The sequence below is a fragment of the Argopecten irradians genome, chromosome 4 (genome assembly GCF_041381155.1).
Source record: "Argopecten irradians isolate NY chromosome 4, Ai_NY, whole genome shotgun sequence".
Taxonomy (NCBI): domain Eukaryota; kingdom Metazoa; phylum Mollusca; class Bivalvia; order Pectinida; family Pectinidae; genus Argopecten; species Argopecten irradians.
In genome coordinates, this window is record NC_091137.1 from 6,965,894 (window position 1) to 6,984,781 (window position 18,888).

Below are 18,888 nucleotides of genomic sequence, written 5' to 3' on the forward strand. Positions count from 1 at the left end.
ATACACTTCTGTCACATAATCTCTGAAAAACAAGTGCATGTTTATATAGTAACAGGTGCTCTAAACTAACTTAGCTATATTCACATACACTGGGTAAAAGGCAGTCATAAGTGTTTTATTTGGTTAATATGTGAGAAAACTCAATGACAAGTTTTGAAACTGTACAATTTTCTTGGATAACAATCTCCAGTAACTCCCTATTTCAGATCTGAACCTACACAGCCAAAAACAGCCTCTGTAAGTTTCCAGATTGGTACAGAGAAGAGTGATGATGACACGTTAGAGGAAGACTCATACCTGAAGACTGTAGACAGGTAGGTCTCCAGTATGGTTTCTATAAATACAAACTCCCGAGTTATATAACATCCATTCATTATATAGAGCTATCTACTCTTGTGACATATGGTATTGAATATTAATTCACTTGTTCAAAAAGAATTCTAATCAATATTTGAATAAGGATATTATAAGAGTTGATGTTATATATTAACTTAAATCTAATGTTTCACCCTACATATATATTGACAGTTAGAATAGGTTTGGAAATGGATCAATTGCTAGAAGCACAAAAGTCTCGATACAAGATGCAAATAACAATATTCATTTGAAGTTAAAAAAGTTTTAAATGCATCTCCATCCAAATTAAGATGATAATTTTTTTTACAGTGGGGATGATAAGAAAAAGCCTTATAAGTATGAGAAGAGACCTGTTAAGCCCCAACCAAGGTCCTCCTCCATCAAGTCTGTTCGTAAGGAGGGCTCCGGCTCAGACATGGGGCGCAAAGACGATTCGGAGAGTGATGTCTCCTTAGAAACGGTAAGTGTGAAACAAAAAAAAGTCATAAAAAGAAAGCACTGTTCAGTGGGTCTAGTTGGCGTTTTTCTCTGTGAATTCAAGTTTTCCATAAAAAAAATGGTTAAGTCTTACTTCTTCGATAGAAACATAACAATATTGAGGACGTTTTATTTTGAAGGACCGTCCAAGCTACTCCTCTCATCGTCCGTCGTATGCAGATGAGGAGACCAATCTAAAGCTGCCAGCGCGGTACTCCCCTAATACTCTGGAGCGACAGTTCCATACAGAGCTGAACCAGCTAGAAAGTATGGAAGAGAGCATGAGACAACTCACCAACATGGAACGTACACGTGCTGTCTCCATGGCCCAACAGGAGACGGTGTCACTAGCCCAGATGCTCAAGGTACAAAACACAGAAACACAGTAGTATTTAATTGTGAAGTTTTGATATAGGAAAAAAAATTTGCCTATTGCATAAAATTCATTTATCAATACTGGCAAACTATGATAACTTACATCATGAGCATATGTTTATCATGTAAGTGAAATTTTAAAGTAATATTCGCTTAATTCTTAGGCCCGGCAACAGGAGCACAGTAAAGAAATGAGTGTGCTGGAACTAAAAGCACAGAGAGAGATGCTTGATGCTACCAAAGAGCTGAATGATGTCCGACAGAGGTCGATGGAGGTCACACAAACAGCAGCTGAGGCCATCACACGACTGCGTGCTGTACCCACTGACACCAAACAGAAGACAAGTCGTAAAGTCACGGTCGAAACAAGGTCAGAGGTCACAAGTCTACTGGAAACAGATAACATCAGACCACGCAAGAATAGAATGGTAATATTTGTGGATTAATCCTTATGTTGTTGTAATGTGTTTAAACTTATTGATTGTCAAAGGTGATGAACTTTCCTAATGATCAGTCAAATTGCAATTAGCATTATCTTGAATATAACTGTTTTGCCTCAACGAGCATATATAAATTGACTTGCTGCAGATGGTATTAGGCAGTAAAATGTAGCATGGCCTCTTTAATTATATCATGTTGTAACACTTTTGCTTCTAGTAGATTTGAAATTTATGAAAGTTTGCTTGACTTTTTGTTACAGACCTCATCAGCCAAGGAATCAGAGAAAGGTGTACCAGACTCAGCTAGGACAGCAACCTCTTATACTGTGGACAGTCGTACAGGTCGATCCAGGTATATACATGTAGTTAACCCTCACTTAGGAAGGACGGGGGAGAGGAGGGGGCTAGTCGTACAGGTCGATCCAGGTATATACATGTAGTTAACCCTCACTTACGAAGGAAGGGGGGAGGGGGCTAGTCGTACAGGTCGATCCAGGTATATACATGTAGTTAACCCTCACTTAGGAAGGAAGGGGGAGAGGAGGGGGCTAGTCGTACAGGTCGATCCAGGTATATACATGTAGTTTACCCTCACTTAGGAAGGAAAGGGGAGGGGAGGGGGGGGGGGGGGGGGGGGGCTAGTCGTACCGGTCAATCCTGGTATATACATGTAGTTAACCCTTACTTAGGAAGGAAGGGGGGAGTGGGGGGGGGGGGGGGCTAATCGGGACAGTTTGATCCTGGTATATACATGTAGTTAACCCTCACTTAGGGAGGAAGGGGGGAGAGGAGGGGCTAGTCGTACAGGTCGATCCAGGTATATACATGTAGTTAACCCTCACTTAGGAAGGAAGGGGGGGGGGGGGCTTGTCGTACAGGTCGATCCAGGTATATACATGTAGTTAACCCTCACTTAGGAAGGAAGGGGGGAGGGGGGGCTAGTCGTACAGGTCGATCCAGGTATATACATGTAGTTAACCCTCACTTAGGAAGGAAGGGGGGAGAGGAGGGGCTAGTCGTACAGGTCGATCCAGGTATATACATGTAGTTAACCCTCACTTAGGAAGGAAGGGGGGGGGGGGGGGGGGGCTAGTCGTACAGGTCGATCCAGGTATATACATGTAGTTAACCCTCACTTAGGAAGGAGGGGGAGAGGAGGGGGCTAGTCGTACAGGTCGATCCAGGTATATACATGTAGTTAACCCTCACTTAGGAAGGAATGGGGGAGAGGAGGGGGGCTAGTCGTACAGGTCGATCCAGGTATATACATGTAGTTAACCCTCACTTAGGAAGGATGGGGGGGAGGGGGGGGCTAGTCGTACAGGTCGATCCAGGTATATACATGTAGTTAACCCTCACTTAGGAAGGAGGGGAGGGGGGGGGGGGGGGCTAGTCGTACAGGTCGATCCAGGTATATACATGTAGTTAACCCTCACTTAGGAAGGAAGGGGGGGAGGGGGGGGGGGGCTAGTCGTACAGGTCGATCTAGGTATATACATGTAGTTAACCCTCACTTAGGAAGGAAGGGGGGGAGAGGAGGGGGGGCTAGTCGTACAGGTCCGATCTAGGTATATACATGTAGTTAACCCTCACTTAGGAAGGACGGGGTGGAGGATCCAGTCGTACAGGTCGATCCAGGTATATACATGTAGTTAACCTCACTTAGGAAGGGGATGGGGGGAGAGGAGGGGGCTAGTCGTACAGGTCGATCCAGGTATATACATGTAGTTAACCCTCACTTAGGAAGGGAAGGGGAAGAGGGGGGGGGGGGGGGGGGGGCTAGTCGTACAGGTCGATCCAGGTATATACATATAGTTAACCCTCACTTAGGAAGGAAGGGGAAGGGGGGGGGGGGGGAGGGGGGGGGGCTAGTCGTACAGGTCGATCCAGGTATATACATGTAGTTAACCCTCACTTAGGAAGGAAAGGGAGAGGGGGGGGGGGGGGGGGGCTAGTCGTACAGGTCGATCCAGGTATATACATAGTAGTTAACCCTCATTTAGGAAGGAAGGGGAAGAGGGGGGGGGGGGGGGGGGGGGGGCTAGTCGTACAGGTCGATCCAGGTATATACATGTAGTTAACCCTCACTTAGGAAGGAAGGGGGGGAGAGGGGGGGGGCTAGTAAGGTCGATCCAGGTGTATACATCTAGTTAATCCTCACTTAGGTAGGGATGGGAGAGGGAGGGCTGATTGTACAGGTCGATCCAGGTATATACAAGTGGTTAACCCTCATTTCGGAAAAGGGAGGGGGAGGGGGGGGGGGCTAGTCGTACTAGGTCGATCCAGGTATATACATGTAGTTAAACCCTCACTTAGGAAGGAAGAGAGGGGGGGGGGCTAATCGATCCAGGTATATAACATACTTAACCCTTACTTAGGTAGGTAGTGTGGAGGGGGAGGGGGGGGATAGCCGTACAGGTTGATCTTGGTATATAACATACTTAACCCTTACTTAGGTAGGTAGTGTGGAGGGGGAGGGAGGGGATAGCCGTACAGGTTGATCTTGGTATATAACATACTTAACCCTTACTTAGGTAGGTAGTGTGGAGGGGGAGGGAGGGAGTAGCCGTACAGGTTGATCTTGGTATATAACATACTTAACCCTTACTTAGGTAGGTAGTGTGGAGGGGGAGGGAGGGAGTAGCCGTACAGGTTGATCTTGGTATATAACATACTTAACCCTTACTTAGGTAGGTAGTGTGGAGGGGGAGGGAGGGAGTAGCCGTACAGGTTGATCTTGGTATATAAACATACTTAACCCTTACTTAGGTAGGTAGTGTGTGGAGGGGGAGGGAGGGGGTAGCCGTACAGGTTGATGTTGGTATATAACATACTTAACCCTTACTTAGGTAGGTAGTGTGGAGGGGGAGGGAGGGGATAGCCGTACAGGTTGATCTTGGTATATAACATACTTAACCCTTACTTAGGTAGGTAGTGTGGAGGGGGAGGGAGGGGATAGCCGTACAGGTTGATCTTGGTATATAACATACTTAACCCTTACTTAAGAAGGTAGTGTGGAGGGGGAGGGAGGGGATAGCCGTACAGGTTGATCTTGGTATATAACATACTTAACCCTTACTTAGGTAGGTAGTGTGGAGGGGGAGGGAGGGGAATAGCCGTACAGGTTGATCTTGGTATATAACATACTTAACCCTTACTTAAGTAGTAGTGTGGGGGGGGAGGGAGGGAATAGCCGTACAGGTTGATCTTGGTATATAACATACTTAACCCTTACTTAGGTAGGTAGTGTGGAGGGGGAGGGAGGGGATAGCCGTACAGGTTGATCTTGGTATATAACATACTTAACCCTTACTTAGGTAGGTAGTGTGGAGGGGGAGGGAGGGGATAGCCGTACAGGTTGATCTTGGTATATAACATACTTAACCCTTACTTAGGTAGGTAGTGTGGAGGGGGAGGGAGGGGGTAGCCGTACAGGTTGATCTTGGTATATAACATACTTAACCCTTACTTAGGTAGGTAGTGTGGAGGGGGAGGGAGGGGGTAGACGTACAGGTTGATCTTGGTATATACAGTGGACCCACAATAATCCGGACGCTGATAGTCCAGAAAACTCACAATCCTGAGTTATGATTACAAAATGCTCTTATTGTTGATATTTTCTGTTTTCCAGGGATGTTTTAAGTTCTGAGAGTGTTCGTACTGCCAGTGACACTCGTAAACAAGGGGATAGTGACTCTTCCATTCGCTCTGTCTCGGGGGCCGACGCTCGAGATGAGTCACGATCTGATAGCATCCTAGAAGATATCTCACAAGGTTTGTTTTCTGGTCTAGTAAAGACCCCCGGCAGAAATACATAATAAGCATAAACAAGAGAATATGTCAATTTGTGTCATCAGTGAACAGGTCTTTTTTATAGTCGGTTGTATGCTTCAGTGTGGTAGCACTATAAATCAGCCAAATGAGTTATTGCAGGACACACACAAATACATAGCAAAAAAAGACAATCATTAAATTTTGATTTTGAATTTTGATAGAAAATCAACAGAAAATAAGTGAATATAAAAAAAACAATTAAAATAATTTTGAGATTATTTATTACTGTCCCATTCCAATTATGCTAGGTTTGATAAATGACTGGCGTTTTTTGTGTTGCGACAGCCTCAGGAGATGAGTATTCTGTTGCCTTTGACGACACAATGACTGAGGATGAGATGGAAGAGAAGTCCTTCAAAGCGATTCTACCGTCAGAGAGTCACCGTAAACGGGCCAAGAAACACTCCGGGGATAATATGTCTGTCACGTCGGACGAGGGTAGCGTTACATCAGGTACATAGATACTGTCGGAATAATATGTCTGTCACGTCGGACGAGGGTAGCATCACATCATGTACATAGATACTGTGGGGATAATATGTCTGTCACGGCGGACGAGGGTAGCGTTACATCAGGTACATAGATACTGTCGGGATAATATGTCCGTCACGTCGGACGAGGGTAGCATCACATCATGTACATAGATACTGTGGGGATAATATGTCTGTCACGGCGGACGAGGGTAGCGTTACATCAGGTACATAGATACTGTGGGGATAATATGTCCGTCACGTCGGACGAGGGTAGCATCACATCATGTACATAGATACTGTGGGGATAATATGTCTGTCACGGCGGACGAGGGTAGCGTTACATCAGGTACATAGATACTGTTGGGATAATATGTCCGTCACGTCGGACGAGGGTATCATCACATCATGTACATAGATACTGTGGAGATAATATGTCCGTCACGTCGGGCGAGGGTAGCGTTACATCAGGTACATAGATACTGTGGGGATAATATGTCTGTCACGTCGGACGAGGGTAGCATCACATCATGTATATAGATACTGTGGGGATAATATGTCTGTCACATCGGACGAGGGTAGCGTTACATCAGGTACATAGATACTGTGGAGATAATATGTCCGTCACGTCGGACGAGGGTAGCATCACATCAGGTACATAGATACTGTGGGGATAATATGTCTGTCACGTCGGACGAGGGTAGCATCACATCAGGTACATAGATACTGTGGGGATAATATGTCTGTCACGTCGGACGAGGGTAGCATCACATCAGGTACATAGATACTGTGGGGATAATATGTCTGTCACGTCGGACGAGGGTAGCATCACATCAGGTACATAGATACTGTAGATATATTATGTCTGTCACGTCGGACGAGGGTAGCATCACATCAGGTACATAGATACTGTTGGGATAATATGTCTGTCACGTCGGACGAGGGTAGCATCACATCATGTACATAGATACTGTGGGGATAATATGTCTGTCACGTCGGACGAGGGTAGCGTTACATCAGGTACATAGATACTGTGGGGATAATATGTCTGTCACGTCGGACGAGGGTAGCATCACATCAGGTACATAGATACTGTGCGGATAATATGTCTGTCACATCGGATGAGGGTAGCATCACATCAGGTACATAGATACTGTGGGGATAATATGTCTGTCACATCGGACGAGGGTAGCGTCACATCATGTACATAGATACTGATATGTTGTGAAGATGAACATGTAGTTATACCTATGTCTGAGGCGTCATGTCACTTCATATCCGTTACGTTGCTTCCCACTTTGATATAAGGTGATGGTGGACATATATGCCTTGCACATATTTCAAGTCTAATATGAGTCACTAAGTTTTATTTGTGAATTCCTATAACCTACAGAAACTTGTATGTATTTTGGTTGGGTATCAATACAGTCAGACATTATAACAGTCTGTTAGATGGCTTTAAATCGTCCTCCATTGTAAGCACCCGGCCAATATATGAAGGATTATAAAAGCATTTAATAGATGTCTCATTAAATCCTATGTTTATAGTGCCTACCACACAGAGGATGTCCCTTGATGACCTCAGCTCATTCTTCACCGGAGAGGAGTCCTTTAACAAGTTCACTGAGGAGATGGTTCGACAGTTTATGAGAGAGGAAGAACTGAGGGCACAACATCAGGTAGGGCAATTCATGAAATGTCAGAATTATATGACACATTTTTAATATCAATTAAAATCCACAGTTGGATATTCTCTAGTATAGGACATGCTCCATTTAATAAAGGACATTCCATTAAGTAGCAATTTGTCAGTACAAACAGCAAGATCTGACTTCCCTTGTGTGATAGTTAATGATGTTACACCTTCCCTTGTGTGATAGTTAATGATGTTACACCTTCCCTTGTGTGATAGTTAATGATGTTACACCTTCCCTTGTGTGATAGTTAATGATGTTACACCTTCCCTTGTGTGATAGTTAATGATGTTACACCTTCCCTTGTGTGATAGTTAATGATGTTACACCTTCCCTTGTGTGATAGTTAATGATGTTACACCTTCCCTTGTGTGATAGCTCATGATGTTACACCTTCCCTTGTGTGATAGCTCATGATGTTACACCTTCACTTGTGTGATAGTTCATGATGTTACACCTTCCCTTGTGTGATAGTTAATGATGTTACACCTTCCCTTGTGTGATAGTTAATGATGTTACACCTTCCCTTGTGTGATAGTTAATGATGTTACACCTTCCCTTGTGTGATAGTTAATGATGTTACACCTTCCCTTGTGTGATAGCTCATGATGTTACACCTTCCCTTGTGTGATAGTTAATGATGTTACACCTTCCCTTGTGTGATAGCTCATGATGTTACACCTTCCCTTGTGTGATAGCTCATGATGTTACACCTTCACTTGTGTGATAGTTCATGATGTTACACCTTCCCTTGTGTGATATTTAATGATGTTACACCTTCCCTTGAGGTTAACTTCTGTATATTAAGTTCTGATGATATAGGGGAGATAACTCCCAATATTTTTGAAAATTTTACCTGAAGTGAAGAAATTCCAGCTTGTGTCTATTCCTATATCATGTTGTCTGTTTTAGGCTGCCTTATTAAGGCTCCGAGACAAGGCTCTAACAGAGAAGACTAAAGCTGAACTTGCCTGGCTGGACCAGCAAAGACAGAATCTACGTAACAAAGGTGCTGACGATAACTACCCTCAAATCATCAAACGACAACGAGGACTCAAAATGAGGCTGCAGGAACAACAGGTGAGAAATTAAACCTGATTTAGCATATAAAAATGTATGTGTACTCACTGGTCAACGTGACCATTCGAAGTGACCAGTAGGTTTTTATGAAGTAAGCTGTAGAAATCGAGATTAAACACTGGTTTACCTAAAGACTTTACGTAAAAAGTAAAATGAGGTAATAGACTACTGCTTTGTCTTCTTTTGTATTAACTTAATGCACAATAGATGTCAATATCATATTTTTTCACAATACTGCCACAGATCTTCTATATCTTCATAAATTAAAAACCTAAGCATTATAATTCTCAAAAAAAAAAATTATCATATAAAAAAATATGTTCAATATTTCAATTATTGACACTTTTTAACTCTATTGTAGAAGCTGAATAGACAGTATTCCTCAAACAAACAAAAAAATTCAAAACTCTGGAGAGAAAGTTTGATTTTTGCTCAATGTAAATATAAATATGCCCTTAAAGAATTGAAATATCTAAAACTGTTTCTGTAACCTAATTTTACAGGCTGAAATTAAACGACTCCAAGAATCCAACAAGGCTGCCTCTCTAGAGCGACAGAGACTTCTTAAACAGCATACCGAGATCAGTCGCATGAGGAAAAATACAATGAAGGTAAACTACTCAATCTCCCAAACAATTTTACTGATATTCTACATATTTTACATATTGTAGTTGTTAGGAAATTGTCTATTTTAGTTTGAAGTTTTATGTCAATATTAATTTATCATTTTTTACCTCACCAGACCAAGGAGAGATTAAAAGGAAGTGGACGACTGGGGCGTCCGTCAGAGGTCCATACAGAGGACGAGGTTAGCAATGTAAGTATACTACACCTCACTGAACGGATATGGTAAAAATCTCCTTTACCTAGATATGTTTTATTTTGTAAATAAACTATAAAATAATCCTACCTACTAACCCACTTTCAAACTGGCATGTTGATTAATCCTAAACAGAAAATATTTTGAGGATGGCCTGAAGTGGATAATCTGACCACACAATGTTTTGACAGTCTTGTTGATGGAAGGTTACTGGATAAGGTTGTTCGGTATGATTGTAGATAAACTTATTTTTACATGTATATACCAGAATTATAATAATAAAGATGATTGTTGCAGTTTGATGAACACAAAGATGGAGGCAGTGGAAGAAAGAAGAAGGACTACAAGTCTGATTCAGAGATCTACACCGAACCAAAAGTGTTGCACAAAAAGTCACTGGCTGACGATTCCTCGGCACTAGACAAACTCAAGAAAATACATTTTGATGAAAGGTAAATCTTGGTTTAATAAACAAGTCAATGTATTTAAGCGGCATTCATAATATATATTCAAAATAATTTTACATGCATTGCAGTTGTAGAAAATGAAAAAAAATGTTCCTTGAAATATAGTAGTGTTTCCCACAGGAAAAAAAGGGCATGGTGCTATGTTTTGAAAAGGGCACCATGACCGCGATAAATAACCATCAGAGGGGCACAAAAGTTATATCGACGACTTCCAATACAAGGGAAAATCTTTAAAACTGTCTTGTTCAAATTCAAATGTTTTATTTAACTTGAACTTGAACTTGTTTTGTTGTTTATTTAATTCTGGTTCAACACTTAATATCATTTAAATGTCTGAGTTTCAAAGTAATAACAGGACATCTATTTAATTATTCTGGGTAAAAATGATTTTGGAAATTGGAATCTGCCGATCATATGATCATGGCTATAATTATTCTATATACTATATGTATTCGCAAGGAAGATCTAAATTTCATTTAGGCCTAAATTAATTAAAAGAATGGGAAAAATGCCTTTATTTCAATCCTATTACCTTTATTAGGTCATCTGACCCGAAGGGTCAGGATGACCTATGGTCATCCTGATTCGTCCGTCGTCGTCCGCCGTGCGCCGTCCGTCGTGCGTAAACTTTTTCCTTTAAAACGCTACTCCTCCTTAACCACTGAGCGGATTTCATCCATAGTTGGTGTGAAGCATTATTGGGGAAGGACAATCATATTTTATATAAATGAGCTTGGTCCGACCCCTAGGGGCTGAGGGGTGGGGCCCCAAAAGGGCAAATGTTCTTATTTTAAGCTTTAAAATTCTACTCCTCCTTCATCCTTGGGTTGATTTCATCCATATTTGGTGTGAAACATCATTAGGGAAGGACAGTCATATTTTATATAAATGAGCCTGGTCCGACCCCTAGGGGCTGAGGGGTGGGGCCCCAAAAAGGGCAAATTTTCTTAATTTTAGCTTTAAAATCCTACTCCTCCTTCATCCTTGGATGGATTTCATCCATATTTGGTGTGAAACATTATTGGGGAAAGACAATCATATTTTATATAAATGAGCTTGGTCCGACCCCTAGGGGCTGAGGGGTGGGGCCCCAAAAGGGCAAATTTTCTTATTTTAAGCTTTAAAATCCTACTCCTCCTTCATCCTTGGGTTGATTTCATCCATATTTGGTGTGAAACATCATTAGGGAAGGACAGTCATATTTTATATAAATGAGCCTGGTCCGACCCCTAGGGGCTGAGGGGTGGGGCCCCAAAAAGGGCAAATTTTCTTAATTTTAGCTTTAAAATCCTACTCCTCCTTCATCCTTGGATGGATTTCATCCATATTTGGTGTGAAACATTATTGGGGAAAGACAATCATATTTTATATAAATGAGCTTGGTCCGAGCCCTAGGGGCTGAAGGGTGGGGCCCCAAAAGGGCAAATTTTCTTATTTTAAGCTTTAAAATCCTACTCCTCCTTCATCCTTGGGTTGATTTCATCCATATTTGGTGTGAAACATCATTAGGGAAGGATATTCATATTTTATATAAATGAGCCTGGTCTGACCCCTAGGGGCTGAGGGGTGGGGCCCCAAAAAGGGCAAATTTTCTTAATTATCCCCCGCGAAACGCGTTTGCGGGGGATATTGATTTGGGCTCTGTCCGTCCGTCCGTCCGTCCGTCCGTCCGTGCGTCCGTCCGTCCGTCCGTCCGAGTATCGTTTCCGGGCTATAACTCCTAAACCGTTCAACTTGGCTACACGAAACTTTCTGTACATGTTAGGCTAGTGCTCTAGTTGTGCCTTTTGCTAATGGGAACCTTTCATTTTCGATACTTTTTCTGTTACCATGGAAACTTATTCAAAAATACCATATTATTAAAGTTTCCTTTCTATTCCGGGCTATAACTCGAATAAACTTGGCTACACGAAACTTTCTGTACATTAGGAACCTTCCATTTTCAATACTTTTTCTAGTCCTAGTTGACCCCTGGGGACAGAGGGGCGGGGCTCAGAATAGGGAATTTTGATTAAATTTTGCTTTAAAAGCCTACTCCTTCCTTACCCTTGAGTGGATTAATGCATGCATATTTTGTGTGAAACATCACTGGGGAAGGACAATCATATTTAATATAAACGAGTTAGGTAAGACCCTAGGGGACAGAGGGGCGGGGCTCAGAAGGGGGAACATATTTTATAAAGGACGAGGTAAGACCCATGGGGATAGAACATCAGGGGTCCAAAATGGGAGCTTTGCTGATATTTGGCTTTGAAATCCGACTCCTCCTTCATCCTTGAATGGGTTAATACCATATATGGATGAAGGGCTACCAAGTTTGTTCAACAAATGACCTTTACCTATTTCAGAAACTTACATATTCAAAAAAAAATTCCTTGTATTGCTTATATTAATTGTTAACCACTCCATTATACTGTGACTGTTGTTTTGTGCCATGAGTCAGATGACCGTTAAGGCCCTTGGGCCTCTTGTTTAAATATATCTTTATTGAAATATTAAAAATACTGTATTAGATTGAATAAGTTCACCATGTTTCAAAATAATGGATAATTAATTAAAACAATGTTCTTAAATTTACAAGCACTTAAGTAGATAATTGTTACAGTGGTAATTGTTACAGTAGTATTCAAAATGTTATTTAATCTGAGAGAGAAAAGGGTAGATTTCTTTTTAATTTGATCTGTTTTAAATAATTTGCTATTAATAATTGCATTATTATTAATTTATTTTGTCTGAAAATAAATTTACACCGAAATTCTTAAAATAAATAATACCGTTTTCATTTTTAAAAACATGAATATTAGTAAATCCTGAATCCGGTTCGACTATTACAATATACCCAAAATGGCGGTCATTACATCAGTATAGATAGGCCTATTAAACATTTAAAAACGTGAGTAAATCGTTTACAGTTGTAAGCAGTATTTGTTTTTGTAGTAGTGCTCACTAGCTCTAGTCATAAAACTTAATGATAGCTAGCTAGCTGATTGTTTTCTAGGCTGCTGATTGGCTGCTTGACTTCAGCTTACGTAATACACAGACGTGAAAGTGACACCACAAGCCAAGGTGGAAATTGCCCAAGGCTGCTAATTAAGGCCACTGGGGTGTTGGTCATGGGGTCAGGAAGTGGTCACACCTCTTTTGTTTACTTAATTATCAAGTCATTGCCTGGTATTTTGGTAGTTTAGTTATCATGTACTGGGGACAAACAGGGGCAGGGCGTTAGGTTATAGGGGCATGGCGTCAGGTTAAAAAGGGCACGGCGCGGCGCCATGCTAATCGGGGCTGTGGGAAACACTATTTAGTATTTGCTTCAAATGTAGATTGAAATAGTATTACAAGAACAAGGAATTACTTTGTTATAATACATTGGATATAACGTAATGAATCTTTGATAAAATATTTCATAGTTGACCACCAATCCCTACTGTTTTTCAGGTTCCTGACAGCGAGAGAACAAAAGTTGCTGGACAGACGGAAAAAGGCGGAGGAGCTGTTGAGATGGAAACAGCGCCTTGATCACGAGGAATCTAGAGTGTTCAAGATGGAACAAAAGGCCATCAAGATATGGGAGACGCCAGACAACAGACGACCTGAGAAAACACCTGCCAAGGAAGATCGCAGAGCTACAAAAACTCCAGCTAAAACAACGAAAGAGGACCAGACTGAGAAGGGTCGTCAGAAAAATGAACCGAAAGGTAAAGTACCATAAAAAACGAATTTGAAAAATTATAGCTTTCCATTGCTTATCCTTTAGAAAAGAAAAAAAAAAACATTGTTTACATCTATATCTTGAAAAGTTTAAAAAATTTAATTTAAGTCTAAATTTGTGTTTTTGCCCAGAATCTCAAACTGCCTCAACTGTACAAGAAAGCACCATTGCCTCTGCTAGTGTGCTTACTGCCAAAGACGACTCAGTGCGGCGAAGTGTGACAGACACCCCTAGGACGGAGATCGCTAGTGGAAGCGAGAGCTCGCCGGAGGAGAGACTGCGAGAACGCGAGAACAAAGCACTGAACAGTGGCAGCGAAAGTTCTATAGTAGAGGATATAGCCTCAATATCAAGTGTGGACGATGGCAGCCCGGCCACACCAAGAGTCCGCAAGTATGTCATATACCCACTTTTATTGATTAGATATTCAATATTGTTTGCATGTCTATGTAGAGTAATGTTTCTTATTTTCCTGTAAAATAAAGTGTAAATAAAAATGAGTTAGTGAATATAATAATGAGTTTAAATACCTTTAGAAGTATGCCCTTGGTCTTGCTAGTAGTTTCATTCTGGTGAAGATCTTATCAGTTGTTATAACTTTGAGCAGGTCGCGTTCGTCAGCAGCAGACGACACCATCATCAATGACAGCCAATACAACAACGATTCCTTTGAGGAAACAAGTGTTCAAGGCACTAGTAGTAAGCGTAGTGCCAAATCTCCACGCTCTCCTCTAGACCGCCTTCCTCAAGGTCTTTCCTGGCTGTCTGCACGCACGGTCCGCAGCAATGGTAACCGTTCACCGTTCAGCCGTTATCGTAGCTCAGAGAGCGAGTCAGAGGAGTCCATTTCGCATACAGGTGTGTAGTTAACCCTGATATACAGTAAATTGGAACTAGGTTGTCCCAGCCCAGCTTCACACCATGCATTAAAACTGTGTTACTTATGGTATGGCATAAACCAATACACTATGCTGAACTTTAATAGGGTTGTACTGTATTGGACATGCAGTCATTTCTTAAGTTACAACCTATATTTCCCACAGTAATAATTTTTGTAATGATACAATGGGACAGTTTCATTGAGAACAAGACGTGTTTGCGTTGAATTTGTTTTTGTGATGTATGGTATTTTGAAGACTAATTTGATTTTCTCTGCCACAGAATCCTACACAGAGACCCAGTCTGACTTCAGCGACTACGAGGGGCGAGTACGGGCCTTGAACGAAGAGCTGAAAAGACGCAAAGTGGAGGCTGATAGACTCAAGAAGGAACGCAAGAAGAGGAAGAAAGAAATACTGAAGAACAAAGAAGTGGCTCTGAAAAAGCAAATAGAGGTAAAATTAATAACATTGTGTTTGAACTCGTAAGTTTTGTTCACCCCATCACCCATCATCAAATTTAATATATAAATTACATAGCAGCGATCATTATTGAACTTTTGTTTTCTCTGTAGGTTCTCCAGATTTCCTCCTCCTCTTTAACCTGATATGTTCTTCCCTGGCTGTCAATATGTGTCAATAGGTCGTAGACTAAGCTACCAATTTGTTTCTCTATAAGAGACTCGGATGTGTTGTTTCAATCTACTGAGATAAACATACCACATTATATTTTGAATACGATGTCATTACTACCTGTGCCATTACAATAGGGTTATTACACGTCTTACAATAATAATGACATGCTTATATAAAATGGCTGAACGGGCCAGTTAGGTGATAAAACCAGATCTGCAACACGACTTTATACATTGTAGGCCTATGATAACCAAATCTGTACTTTATACATTGTAGGCCTATGATAACCAGATTGACCAACTGAAGAAAGAGCTACAGAAGGAGATGGAACATGAACCAGTGAGGTCAAGTGTCAGACCGATGATCAAACAGCCAAAAGTCAGTCCGCCCAAAACCTCACTCCCACAGGCCATGACCCCTCCTAAGAAGGGAGCTAACAATTCCATCAACGAGGACAGCAAGGAAAGCACGGACTCAGCACAGAGTTCTCCGTCCATTACAGAAGGTAGCTACTGTTTACAGGGATTGTCTCCCCTGTCAATAAAGGCAGACGTTTATATTGACGATATCTAGACATGTAGGGCACTGCCAGAGGTTGTATAAGCATTGAATAATGTCTGATTGTTTCAAACATTTAAAGGTGTGCAAAACAGTCTATAAACTTTTAATTCATTAAAGGCGTTTCTTGTTTCATGTGACTGCTTGTTTATGAATATTTTGTAAGAGATTCAAAACAATAACTAGGTTTTAGAATATCATTCTTCAGCAGTTTTTTATAATATCAAATGAACAATTGACTGTCACTGATGTTTGAGTTGTACTGTAAACTTGACTTTTCTTATTACAGATACAAAACAGAGTTCACCAACAACGAAGACAGCCCCCTCCACACCAAATGCCAAAGTTTCCTTAGATAAAATTTCAGAAGCCAGTGAATCAACAATAAGTAGGTCAAGGTCAGAAAACACAACTCAGAGGACAAACAAAGTGGTTAGAAATGACGATTCATCCATTAGGACGGAAATATCTGAAGACATTGATGAAAATATTGAAGCTCCTGATGATAGTGTTTCAGATTCCAAGTCAGATCTGTTACATATACCAAAAGGCGTGCCGTCCGTGCCCTCACCAAAGTCTCCTTTGGTGTCAGTGTCGCGACATGAGGATGATTTGAGTTACACGGAGGACTTCACAGCTGAGGTGTCAGCAAGTGCTAAACTACCTCATAGTGCTCGTAGTGACGTCTCCGAACACACCGAGCATAAACAACGCACCTTCACAGACAACATATCGGAGCAGATCAGTGAAATGATGTCAGTACGTTCTGAGGACTCCCATTTTGTACAGCCCCTCGACCTGCAGGGCCGTCAGGAACAGCCTGATGATGGGTACTCCGACCAGAAATCTCCGCGGTCCCTGTGTTCTACTACCACTGCCTCACGCCCATCTAGTGGACGCTCACAGTCTAGTCAGAACCTCAACGGCTCGTTTGAAGATTCGGATGTTGAGCCGAGTCAGACATCTTCAGTGCCTCAGGGTCAGGGAGAAGTCTCAAGACAGGGTGAGCGTTATTACGATGACGGCGAAATTGATGACGAAGAGGAGACTCCAATAGCCTCGCCTCGTGATGGACCAACAACAGAGATGGACATAATGGGCGACTTTAACATCGGTGATCGTGTCCTTGTTACGGGGCCTAGGGGTGTTCGTAGTCCTGGAACTCTTCTCTTCAAAGGGAAGGTCACATTTGCTCCTGGTATCTGGGCTGGAGTGGAGCTGGAAGCTGCTGACGGTAGAAATGACGGCTCTCATGAAGGTATACGTTATTTTACATGTCACCCGGGACATGGTGTTCTTGTACCTGGTGATGATCTGATGCCAGCTCCAGCCGTCAGGAGTCCTCGTCGAAGTGTTGCTAGTTCACACGACGACGAATCCATTACCACTGACGACCAGGACGAGTCAGATCTTAGTAAAATCATCAGCGAGGTGGATAATAGTGTGTCTAATTTCAGCGACGGATTTCTGTCTCCGAGGTCCTCCACCGATCGTCTACATCAGAAGGAGGCTCTGACAGACACAATCACCGATCAGATTCTTAGGGATGTGGTCCGCGATGACATGAATACTATAAATAGAATTCAGGACAGAAAGGCATCCCCTCCTGCCGTACCACAAAAACCCAGCAAACGACCCGATGTGTCCAAAGATGGTGCTAATACTATCCACATGAATGGCAATGTGGATAGTGACGTTGAGAGAGACATCAACCAGAATGATAAACGCTCACAAATGACGGAAAAACTCACTAAAAACTTACTTAACGATGCAATAACTGACATGATTACAATTCGTAATAAGCAACGTGGCCGACAGGAACCTGTGCGTGGTGAAAATCAGGACCTACTAGGTGACCAAGACCAGGTGTTTTCTCCTACACAAGAGACTGAACAAATGTGGGGGAGGGGTTCTCAGGCTGAGAATCCTCCGCGCCCAGTTTCACCTATTCCAGGCAGCACGTCCCGCGCCACAAGGGTTAGTTATACTATTTCTCAAAAAAACTTTCATTTTATAATAACTTCACATGCAAGATATCAGCGTTAGAAATTAGCGCCTGTCCGACTGCCAGTGACCAACAACTTTATAGTCGGACAGACAATTTTTACCACTTAACTGGTCCTTTGACCAGCAACTTCCAGATAGAAGATATACAAAACAAAGATGGCAGTTGAATTGTAAAAAGGTCGAAATTCAAATTGTACAAAACAAATTTTTGTAATATTCTGGTTTTCATTCAACTTTGTTGAGAGCCTACAACACTGATCCGAATATGCAAATATGTTTTGTTAGTAAAACTATTACTTTGCTAGTATAAATTATATAAACTACAAGGATGAATTGTTACTTATAAGGACCAGTAACTTTCAGTCAGGACTATAGTAACTGTTAGGGTCAGCCGGTCCTTAGGACCAGCAGGAAAAAATCCATAAGGGAGAACACTGCAGGATATTTGAAACTTTTTGTGTATAGCATCATAGAAAGTTTAAAAAGTTAACACATTAGAAGCTATTTCATTGTAGTATAGTGGTATAGGAGGCAAAAACTCAAATCCAATAAATACAGGTTCATTATCAAGGTGTGAAATAAACTCATTATGTATCTCTAGATCTATAGTGACCAAAATGCTGCCATTGCAGCAAACAGACTGTGTGTCTCCCTACACAAGCTATTTTACTGCTCTTGTTTGAGTGTTTGTAACAGATTTGTTTCCTTGGAGTTCTTATTCTCATACCCAGTTCCAGCTTTATATGAATTCTATGGTAAGGTCAGGGCTATATCTAAGGACTTTTGTCTGGGTTCAAATCTTTATTATTCCTAATGGAAATTCTTTCAGTTTTTAGCTAAATTCCTAAAAATTCCAATTTATTCATGGAAGCAAACTTCTCAGTGTTCCAATTTTCTTAATTTGAAAAAGCTCCCGTCCCAATAATATCCCAACAATGCCTTGTTTTGGACACTGCACGAAACATGTGTAAGATATTGGTAGTTACCATACTGGCATCTGTGCACAAAAAAAAGAAAGTGATATATTGTGAATGCTTATAGAGACTACAGTGATGTATTGATGTATAAACAGGTGAAGTAGTG

At 41.6% G+C, this 18,888-nt stretch overlaps 1 protein-coding gene across 3 annotated transcripts in view; it reads left to right on the plus strand.

Moving 5' to 3' along the window:
• LOC138320468 (centrosome-associated protein 350-like) overlaps positions 1–18,888 on the plus strand; it is a 121,997-nt gene that overhangs the window by 98,121 nt on the left and 4,988 nt on the right. For all 3 annotated transcript variants that reach the window (XM_069263430.1, XM_069263431.1, XM_069263432.1), the window contains 18 exons: positions 207–314; positions 667–817; positions 975–1,199; positions 1,374–1,637; positions 1,910–2,001; positions 5,281–5,423; positions 5,769–5,936; positions 7,502–7,632; positions 8,560–8,727; positions 9,231–9,338; positions 9,470–9,544; positions 9,845–9,999; positions 13,453–13,712; positions 13,858–14,119; positions 14,334–14,584; positions 14,888–15,060; positions 15,517–15,745; positions 16,088–17,775. In XM_069263430.1, the coding sequence (XP_069119531.1) occupies positions 207–314; positions 667–817; positions 975–1,199; positions 1,374–1,637; positions 1,910–2,001; positions 5,281–5,423; positions 5,769–5,936; positions 7,502–7,632; positions 8,560–8,727; positions 9,231–9,338; positions 9,470–9,544; positions 9,845–9,999; positions 13,453–13,712; positions 13,858–14,119; positions 14,334–14,584; positions 14,888–15,060; positions 15,517–15,745; positions 16,088–17,775 (4,651 nt within the window). The remainder of the gene's footprint in view (positions 1–206; positions 315–666; positions 818–974; positions 1,200–1,373; positions 1,638–1,909; positions 2,002–5,280; positions 5,424–5,768; positions 5,937–7,501; positions 7,633–8,559; positions 8,728–9,230; positions 9,339–9,469; positions 9,545–9,844; positions 10,000–13,452; positions 13,713–13,857; positions 14,120–14,333; positions 14,585–14,887; positions 15,061–15,516; positions 15,746–16,087; positions 17,776–18,888) is intronic.